The 16316-nt window shown below is 31.6% G+C and overlaps 1 protein-coding gene across 1 annotated transcript in view; it reads right to left on the reverse strand.

Annotated features, from left to right (window-relative positions):
- LRP1B (LDL receptor related protein 1B) overlaps positions 1–16316 on the reverse strand; it is a gene marked incomplete at its 3' end in the record, with an annotated part of 1847377 nt that overhangs the window by 64093 nt on the left and 1766968 nt on the right. The window contains exons 81-83 of the mRNA XM_081262419.1: positions 14810–14983; positions 13564–13689; positions 8832–8996 (exon numbers count right to left, since the gene is read on the reverse strand). Coding sequence (XP_081118545.1) covers positions 8832–8996; positions 13564–13689; positions 14810–14983 — 465 coding nt within the window. The remainder of the gene's footprint in view (positions 1–8831; positions 8997–13563; positions 13690–14809; positions 14984–16316) is intronic.

Here is a 16316-nt window from a genome sequence, read left to right on the forward strand (position 1 = left end):
CAAATTTAAGCTCCGTCATCTATTTCTTCCCTTGGACTTTGGAACTCTTGGTTTTGGGGCTATTTATTTCCCAGACTTTCAACAGAATTATTTCTTCCCCTCACTCCTTGCTTAGGCCATTAGCATTGAAACAGAAGTATAGCATTGGCTCCTCTAGTTCTCAGGCCACTAGACTATGACTGAATTACACCATGAATTTCCTGATTCTTCAATTTTCAGAGGCTCATATGATTCATCTATACACATATATGCCAATTCTCATAATAAATCTCCTCTTATCTATCTATGAACTACTAGTTCTTTCTCTCTAGATGATCTTCATACATATGCACACCACATGAGAAATTTAATTTCACTTATTTATACTTCTTCTGTTCATAGAAAAATAAAAATTAGATGCATATATGTTTTAAAGTGTTCCAGTAAACAAAATAGTACAAATTGAATTAGTATTAAACTGTAGCAATATAACAGGATAAACAACATTAGCTAATCTTTTTTTTTTTTTTTTTTTAAAGAGAGAGTGAGAGAGAGAGAGAGAGAGAGAGAGAGAGAGAGAGAGAGAGAGAGAGAGAGAGAGAGAGAGAATTTTTAATATTTATTTTTTAGTTCTCGGCGGACACAACATCTTTGTTTGTATGTGGTGCTGAGGATCGAACCCGGGCCGCACGCATGCCAGGCGAGCGCGCTACCGCTTGAGCCACATCCCCAGCCCAACATTAGCTAATCTTAAATAAGGTGTAACTAAAATCTCTAGTCACCTATAATTAAAATAAATATAGTTAATGAACATATATTGACAAAATTAAATAGTATATTGTTTATTTAAAAAAAGAAAATGTCACAGAATCTTGTAGTGTTCTTTAAATCTCACATTTTATGTCCCTTCATAACTAAAATCATAGTCTCAGTAAAAAATGGCTGATAAGAAAATATTCCAGAGATAATATTCCAGAGATATTCCAGAGATATTCCAGAGATATTCCAGAAAATATTCCAGAGATATTTAGGAAGCAAATATTTTTTTTATATCATGCAAGGTTGTAAATAAATTACTGTTTGATAATCAAATTGTGTGGCTTTAGACAACTTATATTTCTTCTCTGCATGTTATTGGTCATCAGCAGTGCCTACCTGCTGTAGGCAAAACATGTGACACATGCCTGCCACATAGTAAGAACCAATAATTGGCAGCTTTCTCATCAGTGGTATTGATGATATTTTTAGACAAGTTACTAGTACTTTAGCTATTTAACCTCATCTGTGTGTATGCTTTTGTTAGGAAGCTTCATATGGAATCTCATTGTTTATTTTCCCCCTTTTGAATATAATATGCCCCAAAGAATAAGTAGCCAGTCCACATATATTGTCTCAATATAACATATTTTTAAATCTATAGAAAATAATAGACTCTTTTCTATTATTTGGACAAGTAACTACATGAATATCATAAAGGTTATCACTCATCTCTGTTAAAAAGCATTAAGGTTTTATAGTTTAGTTATAGTGTATCTCTAGATAAATGGCCTGTTTAACTATATGCCACTTTTAGTTCTATAGTCCTAGTCAGCTGCTTCTCTGATGTGGGCAGACAATGTCATCTTGCCAGTTTTCAGTGATAATAGGCAACGTCTTAGAGCACGGACTTTGGAATAACCTAGGCTCTGTTTCTAGTCCTCTTACACATTCTAGCTCACATCTGAAAGATACCACAGTGTAAACATCATACAGTCATAAAAATTAAATCATTTACCTAAGAAATTTGTCAGAGATCTTCATATTTATTAAGTATTCAGAATATAGCAATCATTATAATAAAGATAAGAGTAATTAGGTTTATAAAATTTCCAAAATATTATACTATGTTGAATACAGCAATAACTATCAACCTGCTAATAAAATTTTGGAGTGTTCCTACTTAAGTAACGTGTCAATCAATTTAGATACACATTTTTTAAAAAACAATGTTTTCATTTGAATATTATAAAATTGTATTATGATGATATATTTCAATAACCTTCTGTAATATTAGTGAGTGTCTGTCTTTAAAACCTAGATTTATTTGATAAACTGTTTGTAAGCTGATTATAAAATGCTTCTCGTTGGTATGATTTAATCAATGTTGAATAGCTTAAAGTAAGCAAAATGACATTCCTGCTCAATATTGGCTTTTTTTCAATATGTACATAGTCCTTGAAAATATGTGCTTGATTGGTATTGGAAGCAATTCCATCTAAAGTTCCTGCAAGGTAATGACCACTTATTATTTCTATGAGGTAGATGTATGCTAGGGTCATTATAAATTTACTCTCATTTTTAAGCAAGTTTTCATATTCAGTCACTTGTCCACATGGACCATACCTCTTACCCTGTTTAAACTGGTATTTGTTGAGTCAGTCTGATACTCTTAAGATTTTGTCCATAGTTATGATATTTGATAATGTTTCCTATATGCAGAATCAATGTTTAGTTCCACTGGTCTGATGAACACATTGAATATATGAAGTAGAAGTATATACGTGACATTTAAACTTCAGAACATGTTTATAAATGTTTACATTTAACATCTTTCTTAAAAATACCATCTAAATGTGACATAATTTTTACAACATCTTTAGTATTTGGACAATAGCCACAGCCTCACATATAGTTCCTTTATACAGACAAGAAATAACAAACTGAGAGACAAATCACCACAGCATCATTCAGTTAGTTACAAAATTGCAATCCAAAAGCCTGTCTCCTGTCTTCTTGTCCCCAAGACTACACTCTATAAAATCTGTCTGGACTTCAGACTTATATTCAAGAGATAAAAGTTCTGAATGTTTTAAAAAATTGCTAGTCTTTTTGATAAGGAGATTTGACATTCTACTTTTCCACTTAATATACTGTTTTTCTGGACTAAAAGTGAGTGCGCATTTATAAATAATTTCAGCAAGTTGACTATAGCTGTCGAGTCATCTTAAGTATCACAAAGATAACAGAGAACTATTCAACAAAGCCTGACAAAGAAAAGGAAGAATTGTGGGCTTTCTCCGTTTCCCTCCCAGGCAATCCTTAATATATTCTGACATGTTTCAAATTATAGGTCACAATCTATTTGTACTTCTGGAAAGTTCATTTTCAACCAGCATTGTGGAAACAACACTGAAGCATTTTTGTCTTTTCTGTGAATATAAGTAAGCTAACTCGAGCCTTCTGACATTAGCTCAGAGAGTCATGAGATTGAATAATTTAGTATCGCTCTCACCATATGGTCCAAAGGAACCAGTAACTGTGAATCATGAAGCCAGCAGCAGAATTAGAGAGAAACTTATTTTCATAGTTTTGTTGTGAGGATTCAAAGAGAGAGAACAGAGATTGTAACCTAGTAAGCAGATACACATACTTTCGTGATCCTGACAGTCATAATTATGTTATTTTAATTTCTAATAATTCTTATTGTTATTTTAATTTTTAATAATAAAAGTAATTGAATATTTAGAAAACAGAGATAAAGAAGAGAAGGAACTATTCCTTAGATAAACATTTTATAAATGGATTTTTTTGAGAAAAACAATACAACATGAGGGTATTATTTTAATTTTGAAATACATATTTTAAAGTTTGAACTTTCATGTGTGTTTTCTATTATGCAAGTAAATATCACAGACCTAGTCAATGATAATGAATAAACATTTATTCATCTCATTATTCTGGAGGCTCAAGGTCAAAGGGCCACATCCAGTGAGTACCTTCTTGCTGGTGGAACACTGTAGTTCTGGGGTGGTACAGGATATCAAATGGCAAGACAGAGCAAACTTGACTCATAATATCTGCTCTCACACTAACTAATCCAATCCTGCGAGACCAACCTTAATCCCATGAGATCTTATCCAGTCTTTGTAGACATAACCCAGTCTCTGGAGAAAGACCTTAATCCCTTTGTGAACACAGTGCACCACGACCTAATCATCTCCCAAAAGCCATACATTTTGACACCATCGCACTGAAGAATAGGAGTCAACATGAGCTTTGGGGGGACCAACCACATCCAACCCTAGTACTAGGATACAGATTACTAGAAGTGAAACGACAGACTCTTTTTGAGCAACATCAGGAAAACTAAGGGACTGTAACAAAATCTAGATGATTCCTTTCAGTTAGTGCTAGTGGTTGCAATTCCAAATTATGAATGACCATACTACACTAAAATGAATTGTTCATGGTCCTTGAACTGTTGATGTTTCTAGACCAGTGGGGGAAGTGAAAATATACTCAACCAACATGGAAGTCTGTATAATAATGGCCATCAATGATTGCCTTTGGTTCTGTCATATGCCCTGCAATTTCTCCAGAATTATATTCTAATCTCATGTTACATGTCACTACCTGGAGGTCCCACAGGCACCTCAGATAAAATCCATTTCATCTTTCCCATAAGAACTCTGCTTTTCCTGTGTTTCCTCTCCTGGTAAATGACACTGACATCCACAGAGATAACCAAGCAGGAGATCTAGATTCTCTACTGTATGCTTTAAACTCTTACCATTCACACCCAGCCTTTCACCTTTCTTGTACACACTACTTTTAAAGTTTTTTTAGTAATGCTCAACTCCATAATTTCTCTTAATCTCACTGCCTCCACTTACAAGAGGGCTACCCTTGTTTCTGCATCATAACCGGCCCTACTTGTTTTACCTCCCTCTAATCTTATCTCACACTCATTCATTCACCATACTGCAGCTGGTATAATATTTCCAAAGTTCAAATCTAATCGTGTTACTATTTCTGCTTAAGACCTACATTGTCCTCAGGTTAGTGTAGTTGGTGAATGTTTGTTTGATTAATTAACTTACCATATTTTATTTTATCAAACTTTCAGAGTAACTTTCATATACAGATTTTCTTCCAATTAGGCTCATACTATTTAGCAGTTTCATATATTGTTCTTCTTGTCTTACAGTAAATGTAGTCTTTCCTATATTATCAAATATAATTGTGAATGTGTTCATCATTTGTAACATAACGGTCATCTTTTAGACATGCCATATTTCATATATATTTTATATACATTTTAGACATGTCATATTTTACATATTTTAACAGATTTTGAGGATTTATTCCAAATTTTATAATATCACAAATTACACTATTGAATATGCTTACTTCTATATTCTGTGCTGCCTTATTATTATTATTATTATTATTATTATTATTATTATTATAATTACATGATCCTTGGGGGATACTTCTAAAAGTGACATTATTTACACAAAGAATATCGAAACATTTTAAAATTCTTACTGAAGTTTTCAAAAATTGCTTGCTACACGTTTAGATTCTTAACATTTTCCTCTGGTACTAATTTAGTAATGTTGGCTCTTTCATGGCTGTGGATTCTCCCTCTAGTTACTGCTTCTCAAATTCCTCCTATTATACTTTATTTTTTACTTGTAAGAGTTACATATTCCAATGTCTTTTATTTGTTAATTTATATGCTATTATTTTTTTATTTTAACATTGTTGGTTATTCTCTTGAATTTTAAAGAACTGAGTAGAGCTAAATATTGAGCTTTTAGTACTTCTCAAACATAATTAATATTTATGTTAAAGAAGCAAGAACGCCAAGTTTAATTTAAAAGAAAAAAAAATCACCCTCATTTAAATAAAATATGAAAGAGAGGATAGTTTAAATAGGTGGCTATGTATTGATACCCAATTAGGTGATTTTGACTTTACATACTAGGCACCTAGGTGACTTGAGAGGCTTCAGTTCATGTTTCATATAAGTTCCATGATGTTATTGAGTGTCCAAGAGTTATTACTGTAACTTGTCTTTGAGTAAATCTTTCCACTGATTTGGGGCAGTTGTCAGACAGAAAACTCCTGAATGACTAAGAAGGAAAGTTCTCCCCATCTACCCACCTCCTATTATAAAGGCCCCTCCCATCATGGAACAAGATTTTATTCCCACAACAGGATCCATTTTCATCCTTCGGCTTCATTTCTAGAAATAAACCTTCACTGACAAAGCCCACTGACGTAGAAACAGAGACCTACACAACGGGCTTCTCCTGTCTTCCTATTATATTCATCACTTAAACTATTGCCTAGCGTACATGATTATACTGTCACCTTTATGGAGTCAGTCCCACTTTTGTGTCTGACTTCCCAAAGCAAGATTTGCCTTTCTCCTCTGCAAAATTCCAAACTTTGGTAATGGAAGTGTTTGGGTTTGTTGTCCCAATTTACAAAAACTCTAGTTTCATTCCCCTGAATCAACTATGTTGGTAACCCTGATTCCTCTTATTAAAATCATTGAAAGTCTAAATAGCAGGCCTGTAAGAGTAAGGAAAATAGCAAACAGGTCGAATATACCTTAGAGGATAAGTATTCATGAAAGTAAAATTAAATGAAAATATAGATGTTAATTGCATAAATGTCTTAATGATATCCATGATACATAAAACATTCATAAATCATTCAATATTTTCAATAATAGAATGATTGAATAATACTATGCTTTACTCTGACTTCCACTGTTTTTCTCATGGCAAGTTTTATCTTAAATATATCCTCCTATTAACAGGTCATATAAGCGAATTACATGGACCCTTATTCATATAATAAATGTCAAAATATTTCATTTTTAATACTGTTCTACATTAATATAACTCATATATTCTATTTTTAGTGTTCTTACTCATTCCCACAAGCAAATTTTTAATTATGCCTCTCATATGTGTGCTTTTAATTAACTGATGGCATATTCTTTGTTCAGTTATTATTGTCCTATACAACTGTCATAAACTTATAAATTTTAATTAATGCTGCCCAAACCCAACTTATATAGTGTCCACACAGGGATTTGCCAAAAGGCTTAACCGTAAGTAAACCAACAATGAATAAATCCATGAATTGCCCATTGGGATTTTCTTAACAAATTAACATTTGTGTAGACATAATGATGTTCTCTGGTCTGTAATACCAAACAATGTTTTTATAAAACTATATTTTTTTAAAGTGAAAAGTGCTTTGTAAATGACTTAATTGGATATCACATTATTAATAATTACTGAATTTTGTAAGACAATATATTACATGGCAATATCTCAGATTGAATTCCTATGAGAACTCACTAAACACTGGTAATCTGCAATGCAATTTTCCTGAACATATCATCTATGGAACTCAATATCTAAATATTTGGATACATAGATAAAGTTGATATGTTACAGATTTTAAAATGCAGAAAGGTCTGGACAAATGATTTGAACATAACGTTAAACGTGCTATGCCTACATGCAATTCAGGATTCATTAATAAGTTAGCAGATCCAGTGTTTTCTAGAGATTTGATCTTGTGGATTCTTCACAAGTTGAATGGTTAGCTATAGTATGGAACATCAAATGGTTCAGTTGGATTAAATGTTACTAAAGATAATTATAAGTAAATCATCTCACTACAACCCAATGATTTTCATTATCTTAATAAGAAAATTTTGTGACCAATTAAATAATTAAATATCCTAAACAAATCATTTGGCAAGAAATGCTTCTGTCCTAAAGGAAATGATAAGCATATTACTAAAATACAAACTCACACACATTTGTTTAACTTGTATTCTCATTTGCATTTTTGATAAAGGAACCAGTACTATAATTCCTCCTACAGCAGTAGAATGTATTCTATGTATGAAGAAGCTTCCCTTAAGCAGAATGAAGATAAGTGCTAAAATTCCTAGTGCCTTTCAATCAAACTATAAATATATTTCCAGAATGCTCTTAAGTACTTAGAATACCTTAATTATTAATTAATCATAAATCAAGAATATTTAAAGACATAACTACCAATCTTTTACTATTAGAATGCAAATCAAAAACAGCTTGGTTTCTCTAGACTCCATTGGAAACTCTTCATGTGACTCTTTCAGATGGCATTATGCTAAATATTCCAAAGAATACCATAAGCAATACAGACAGAAAGAACTCTCACTAAGATATAAATTAACCATGTAGTGAATGTGAAGATCATATAGATTGATTTTCCATTTGACTAACTAAATTTGCATTTATGGTACTAAAATTAAATGTGCATAGATTGCACTTTAATAGTTGCATAATGTCCCTTGCACTGAATATTGGAATTTAAAAATTAGATTTTTATGATGTATTGGGGTTATTTTTTCTCATGGGAACATATTTTGAATTTAATACAAATCAGTAGGAAAACATATTCAATGTTAACTTATGTTCCAAAGAGAATATTTTTATAAAGGGGGTTATTGCATAGATTAATAAATATCTCAATTGATAAGTAAAATATTTATTAATTCACTAACATGTAGTAACATTATATACTACACTTTGAAATACATTAGTTACAAGATGAGTATCAAGATGATCTTAGATGTGTTTGGTATAGTTTATGTTCATTTAAATGAACCTCATTTTCAATAACAATTGAATTTGATTTTTAGGGAAACTGCAACAAAAAATATGGACTTTGAAATTAAACACGTAAGACTTGGAAAATTGGCACATTAAAGTCATTCTGGGTCATGGTGAAACTATCTAAAAGCACTGACTGTCATGCAATACACATTCAACATAGTAATTTTCATTATTTTAATTAAATTTTGTGACCTGACCATAGAGATACTGAATTTAGAAAAAAATGCCACTGCTGAAATAATTATTAATTTTAATTTTTGTTAATTTATTGTTAAAATTTACTAATTTTTTCAAGACGTCGGGGATTATATTTGCAGTATTAAGTATTCACTTATATTTTCATAAGGAAGTAAAAATGCAAAAGGTTTGAAAATACAATGGCACTCAAATGCTTACCTAGAACTGATGGTGTACAAGTTCCCCCGTTTTGACAGTAGTTGCTACAGTGATTGATTTCACACCTTTCACCGGAATAACTAGGCCAACAATGGCACCTCATGTCACCCTTCTCATTTAAAATACACTTCCCTCCATTTTCACAGGTCAATTTGCAGGAATCATCTGGTTGAAAAAAAGATGCAGGTGAGCATTTTGTTCAGGTCACAATTTAGTAAGGACAGTTCAAATAAACAAACTTACTTTAATCCTAGATTCTTATTTTTTTTCATAAAACAACTAACATAAGTATAAATGTTGGGGAAAATTAAATAATAGCTAAAACAGAGAAATAGATTCTAGTTGTTGGATAGTGAATAAAAACATTAAATTGTTTTTCATTTTAAGCTTCAAGCATTATTAACCAATTATTAAAATTATCTTGCATTAAATAATGAATCTAACTGAAAGTTTATAAAAGTAATATATTTCACTACCAAGGAGTTTTCTTTTGGACTTGAGGAAACATTATCTATTTCATAGTAGTAACTTATAATAAATCAAATTGAAATATTTAGGATATATTTTAGCATTTCTATCCACATACATACAAACACACTACCACATCCTATGGTGTATGTGTTTGTGTATCTGTAAATACTTTATATTATAGAAATGTTTAAATGAAAAGATACTGTTTGATGTCAGTCTTCACTAACAATACAAAATATGCCAAACTAGAAGCCCATTCAGATTTGGTGCAAGATGATGATAAGTCAAAAACAATATTTAGAAATTATGGAACATTTTTTTCCTAAATATTTGGCATAACCTATCTACTACAAAATAAGATTTTGCCTGAGAATAAGAAATGATCATTTAGGGGTATACAAAAGCATCTTAAACAATATATTAATATGATTTAAAATAAATATTGATTTATAATCATTTTCCAAGTGACTTTTATGTGTGTGTTGACCTGCCTGTCCTTCATTAAAAATATACTGTATTACTTTGAGCAGGATACAATATTCAATGGAACAAAACTGAAAATATGTTAACAAGCATTCTGTTTTAGAATATGCCCTTTGCTAAAGCTGTGTCTTTTACATGGTAAAATTACATGAAATCAATAAAGCCTTTATTTATCACTCAAAGTACATTGGCCCATGTATGACATAGGCTTGACTATACCACTGTAATGATCACAAGAACATCTGGATCGATTTCAATGACTTATTTTCTATATGTGTAAGTTTCACATTGATATTCCAAAATTTTGCATTTATAAGAAGGACTTACTCATAAGGCAATGTATATAATATAAAGAAAATAAGAAAAGTGTAATAAAAACTGTCTTTATGGCCTCATTTGGTCACTTTATTAAACATACAAGTTAACCTACCTAAGTCTCATTTACATACATACTACAAAAGGAACTTAGTGACAAAAATACAACTTAACTCAGATTTTCTGTAAATATTAAGTTGGGAAAATATTAAAATGCCAAAAATTTGTAAATACTAAGTACCTAAGTATATACCACATACATATAAACACAAAAGACAATTTGACTTCCAGCTCACATCTAGTAGAAAGATGAAAAGCTTAAAGTTGGGTCTAGAGGGTGTATTGCTAAACTTCAACAAGTAGGTAAGGCACTTATTTGGCAAAATAAGCATGAGACATTTGTCTGAATTGTTTCATGAGTGCCCACCAGGAATGCTGAGTACAGTGCTCAAGGAAAGTAACATCTATGCATGTCAGGAGGCGAGCACCTGAGGAACTGAATGAAACTTTCTGTGCCTGGACCTGGATTGAAAAATGTGAGGAAAGAAATTAGAAGAGGTAAGCGTCCTTAAAGAGATAAGCAGGAATAACAGAAGGTCATTGGATGTTTTATTGTGTTTTTTTTTTCATAAAAGTAATGTAGAAAACTTGAAGAATCTAAGAAGGCTGAGAGTGAATGTAGTGGCAGGTGTTAAACTGAAGGCAGGGAGATCATGAGGACTCCATTTAAATCTTCTGAATAGGTCACATGATGCCCCAAAATAGAATAATGTGAGGTGAGTAAATGTGGGACTATTCTAACAATAATTCTGAAATGAGCATCACATCCCTAATTTCTGAAGAAAATAAGGGAAAATTAGGATGATTCTTCAATTTCTGATCAGGACAACAAAATGGGAACATGAGGATAATAGGAAATAGAGAGGTGAGTTAGTTTTTTGTTGCAGGGGAGGTACCAAGGATTGAACTCAGGGACACTTGGCCACTGAGCTACATCTTCAGCCCCCTTTTTTATTTTATTTAGAGACAAGGACTCACTGAGTTGCTTAGTGCCTTGCTTTTGCTGAGGTGGGCTGTGAACTCTTGATCTTCTTGCTTCAGCCTTCCAAGCCTCTGGGATTACAGGCCTGTGCCACTGTGCCAGGCAAGTTAGTTTTTAACATAAAAAAAATCTTAGATGCCTATGTAAATGCATGTGGCAATCTCCAGAAAATAATTGAATATAGGATTAGATTTTTTAAAAAACAATTTTTAAAATGACAATATGTTTGCTTAATTCAGGTGGGTCAATTGAGACCAAGATTTTGAGACCACCTTAAGCAACATAGTGAGATAAGTCCCTCAACTCCAATTTTTTTAAAAAAATACTAATACTAATATAACAGTTCTGAAATCTACATATTTACATTCCTGATTGAAGTACTTCAGACCAGTATGAAGGCTTAAATGCATGGAGATCAAATTGAATATTACTTAACATTCATTAGATTTAAGATTTTCTTTTCAATCATAAGAATGAAGTTTGAGGAAGTTTCTGGAGTCACACCTTTCAAGTAGAGGTGAAGTAAACATTTCCAAAACTGTTTTAGACTTGCATATGTGTGTATTTAAACAAGCTTCCTTCTTTCATGCATAAAATAAACATGTCTAGGAATGTTTATCTTCTCCTCAGCCCCTTTCTATCTCTCTGTTTTGTGGCTTCCAGAACTGAGCCAAATTCCTCTGCTACATTCCTCTGTTATGATGTTCTGTCACATTTCAGGACCAAAGTAATGAAGCCACTCAATCATGAACTCAATCCCCTGAAACTATCAACTAAAATAAACCTTTTCTCCTCTAAGTTATTCTTGTCAGGTGTTTTTGTCACAGATGAGAAAAAATTATTAATAAAACTCTCAATGCTTTAATTTTCTTATATAGTAAAATATGAGAAATCACAATATATTATCATTGGGTTTTATGCAAATTAAGGGAAATTTTATGTATTATATGTAATATATATAACATGTAATACATATTGTATATGTAAATATGTGTATATGTATATGTTTTGTGACATAAAATTTAGTAAGTATAGATTTTATTTTCTCTTAAAAACATTTTCACATTAGGACTAATGTCTTCAATATGAGAGAGCTTATTATCAGTCTACCTGCATATTTAAGAAACAATGCTTCCTTTGCTTTTATATCACACAATTTTGTTTTTTATTTTGGTACTTGGGATGAGCCTATGGGCACTTTACTACTGAGCTACATCCCTGGCTCTTCTAATACTTTATTTTGAGACAAGGTCTTCCTCTTTTGCTGAGGCTGGCCTCAAACTTGTGATTCTCCTGCCTCTGACTCCCAGTTGTTGGCATTACAGTTTGGTACCACCATGCCAAGCCTAGTTTGTTCTTTCTATTATTTTCTTCCTATTTAACACTTTGTATCTATAATGATATTTCAAATTTTTATTGTTTTTTCAGCTAACATAAAGAAAGATGGAAAAAAAACTTCAAATTATTAAAATCCAAGATGGAGAAGGAAATATTACCACAGGTACTACTGAAATCCAGAGGATCATCAGAAACTATTTTGAAAATGTATACTCCAATAAGTTAGAAAATCTTGAAAATATGGACAAATTCTTAAAGACATCTGACCAATCCAAATTGAACAAGGACGATATAGAAAACTTAAACAGATTAATTTCAAGTAATGAAATTGAAGCAGCCATCAAAAGCCTTAAAGCCCAGCTCTGCCTGGATTCATAGCCGAGTTCTACCAAGACCTTTAAAGAAGAACTAATACCAATCCCCCTCAAATTATTCCATGAAATAGAAAAGAAGGGAATTCTGCCAAACTCAGTTTTTTACTGTTTATTCTAAACTTTGGCTTCTCAAATATAAACTGCATGAGGAGTTTTCTCAGATTTATTTCTAAATTGGTTCTTAGTCTCTAAACCAATGTTTTACCTTGATCAGAAGCCCTCCACACATTTGTAAATCAGAGAAGTAATAGTATTTGTTGTAAATCTGATTTTATATGAAAGAAACTGAAATTCAGTTTATAACTTAACCTTTGCTTTCAAAATTATCATTTGCCCATAGGAATGTATTAAAATAAATTTAATGAACAAATAATCAGATTTGGGGTTTGGGTTTAAAGCCACAGCAGAAGGGCATCTCCAAAAAAATTATCTTCTATAATACAAGAGCTCTATAAAAATGTCTTTGATTCTGTAACTTCATAGTTCCTGATTTAGTCAGTGCATGTCAAGTGCTCAATGTTTGTGAGCAAATGCAGAATGAATTAATAGGAAGTCTTTGTCAGAAAGAACAGTTTACACAGACATTCAAGAATCATTGATATCCTGGCAGCTAAATTGATAAAAGAACAGAAAATTATGCTCAGTAATAATTGTAAAAATTTATCACAAGGACTAATTCATTATTTACTAAAAAATGGAGAATACCTACCTAACAGACTGTCATCATTGCAGGTTCCATTAATCAAATATTTTCCTTCTGGGCAAACACAGGTGGCCCCAGAAGGATTCAGCAAACAGAGGAATTCACATCCTAAATCCAAGCAAGGATTAGGTACTAATGAAAACAAAACAAAAAAAGCAAAGAAATATATAAGTATACTTGCAATAGGTTTCAAACACATAAAATTCAATAAGATAAAATGATAAATTTGCAATATTAAAAAGAAATTAAATCAATTTTTACTGCACGTATTTCATTTTGATGTTATATTTTTCTTTTATACAGGAAGAGAAATTACTACCTTTCATTAACAGTACGATTTCCCAAATCATTCTTTCCAAAAGGAATAAGAATCTATTCAAATCTATACTTTGTCACTCTTTCTTGTGACTAATTGTTTTTTGGCGTAAGAGTTCCTCTTAGAACCTGAAGTGCAGTCTAGGGCTGTGTTTTAAAAGTAAAGCCACCTGAAGTCGAAAATGTATTTGAAACATATTTTTCAGGATAATTACCTCAGTGATTTATTTTCCTACTCCCTTCTATAATGGAAAGCTATAATAATAATAATAAATCATAAATTATAAATCAAATAAAATTACAACTGTTGGAAAGACTTCTTGGCTATTTTTTAGACTGGAATGTTAATGCTATGATAATTACTTGGTTATCAGTAACAAGGGTCAAAGTGGCTAATGAACTATGAATTCCTTAGATTGCATGGTTCATCTAGAGAAGCCTAAGGTCTTCTTCAGTATCTTAGAAAAAAAATAATAGATAACTTTTATAACAAAATTAATTTTAATTCCAAAATACTCAGCCAAATGCTGAACATTTTCATACCTGTTAAACCATAAATGGAAACTTAGGCATTATCTGTATATTGGCTTCCCTAATTTAAAAAGTCTGGTGTTACTAACATTAAACTTACTCAATCTACTGGGGTTAAAACTTGAAATAGTTAAGGAATACACACACACACACACACACACACACACACATATGTGAAAGATTAAATTCAGGTATGCTGTACCACTGAGCTACCTCCCCAGACCTTTTCATATAGTTGCTGAGGCTTTCATCGAATTTGTTATCCTGCTAGCTCAGCCTCTCAAGTCTCTGGGATTAAAGAGATTTACAAGCATGAGACACTATGCCTCGCAAAAGTGTACACTTTTAATAGATAAAAAGAAAACAATCACAAATGTAGGCAACTTTTAAATAATATTGTACTTACAGTCTAGTTGCTTATAGCGATGAGATATCAAAACACCTTTTGTTTTATCAACATCTAAAGCCAGATACTCTACTGAACCATGTCCAAATTTTTGTACTCGAAATACACCATTTTTTGGTCCTGCTCCATATATATAATCCTCAAAGATATCAATCCTATGTGGATGTAACAATCCTGGAATTTTTAAAAGATAGGATTATAAAAGCTGTAATACATAAATTGAAGTTAAAAAAAAAGTTTACTCAAGATACCATAGAAAATCTTATTTATGGTCTTTAAGAAAATTTTTCAGAATTGGAATATTTTAATATTAGCTTAGAAGTTGATGGAATTAATTTCTTGGAAGTGGAGATATAAGAGATACTAAGCATGTCACTCAGAATTTAGAAAAACATTTCAATCATTAATTTAATCATATTCGACATCACCAAGCATTTGCTAGAGGTCATTATATGCAGAGTAATTTTTTTCTTCTATACAGTTAACAAATAAAAATCTAGGTACAGGCTAACCTCATTTGTAGCACCAAAACAGGCAGTTCATTAAACTCTAAATTCGTATTCTGGATCCAATTAGTAATTAAATAGAATGGTGGACTGACTGGTAATCATGAGTTAAAAATCTTTGACACTATTATAATGTGTTTTAGAAACAGGATAAGGAAAACAAACTAGCAAACGGCCATCATTCACATGACATCGTTGCTTAAAAATAATAGTGACCATCAATTTTCACATTTGGTGACTGTAATTTTAAGACATTTTATCAAAACAACTATCAATCCAACTTTTGGTAAATGAAATTTGTAACAAGTAGAAACATTTATATGTTATGATCTAGAGATTATAAAACAAAAAATAACATTTAATTTTATATATTTTCTTCTTCAGTGTTCCTTGAGAAAATAAAATGTACATTTAAGCTGAAACAAGCTAACATTATTTGAATATAGTACAGAAATGTAAACTTTCTCCATCTGGTTAATTGATACAAAAATCATGGAGACTTTTCCCATCTGTGTCATTGATACAAAAATCATACCGTTTAGGGAGATGCACAGTGAAAATTTGATACAATTATTTTTTCCAGCTTCCCTATTTAAAAATAAACAAATAAAAGGAAGTTATCCTTTATTTAAGAAATGCAATATGCCAAAATAAAGACTGAAAATTTGTGTTATAAATAACTTGAGGTAAATATGTGAAGGGGTTGCAGGGGAGGGAAGGAAAAAAAAGTCACAGGGAAGAAATTAGACTCAGTAGAGACATCTGATACAGTCAGACCAGGAAAGTTTGAGAGACGGCAGGGAGCTACAAAATGAGAGAGTAAAAATATGAAACAGGAAAAAGCAAAAATAAGAATGGGTGCAGTACCCAAAGGCCACAGTTAGAATTCTGTGGTCACCAGCAGTAGAGGAAATTGTCATTTTCTATATTCTGTTTTTCACATGGATAATGGGGTCCTTCAGTACCAGTGATGGTTACTATGAAGTTCTATTACATATAAT

Source organism: Spermophilus citellus, assembly GCF_964194105.1.
Source record: "Spermophilus citellus genome assembly, chromosome: 11".
Taxonomy (NCBI): domain Eukaryota; kingdom Metazoa; phylum Chordata; class Mammalia; order Rodentia; family Sciuridae; genus Spermophilus; species Spermophilus citellus.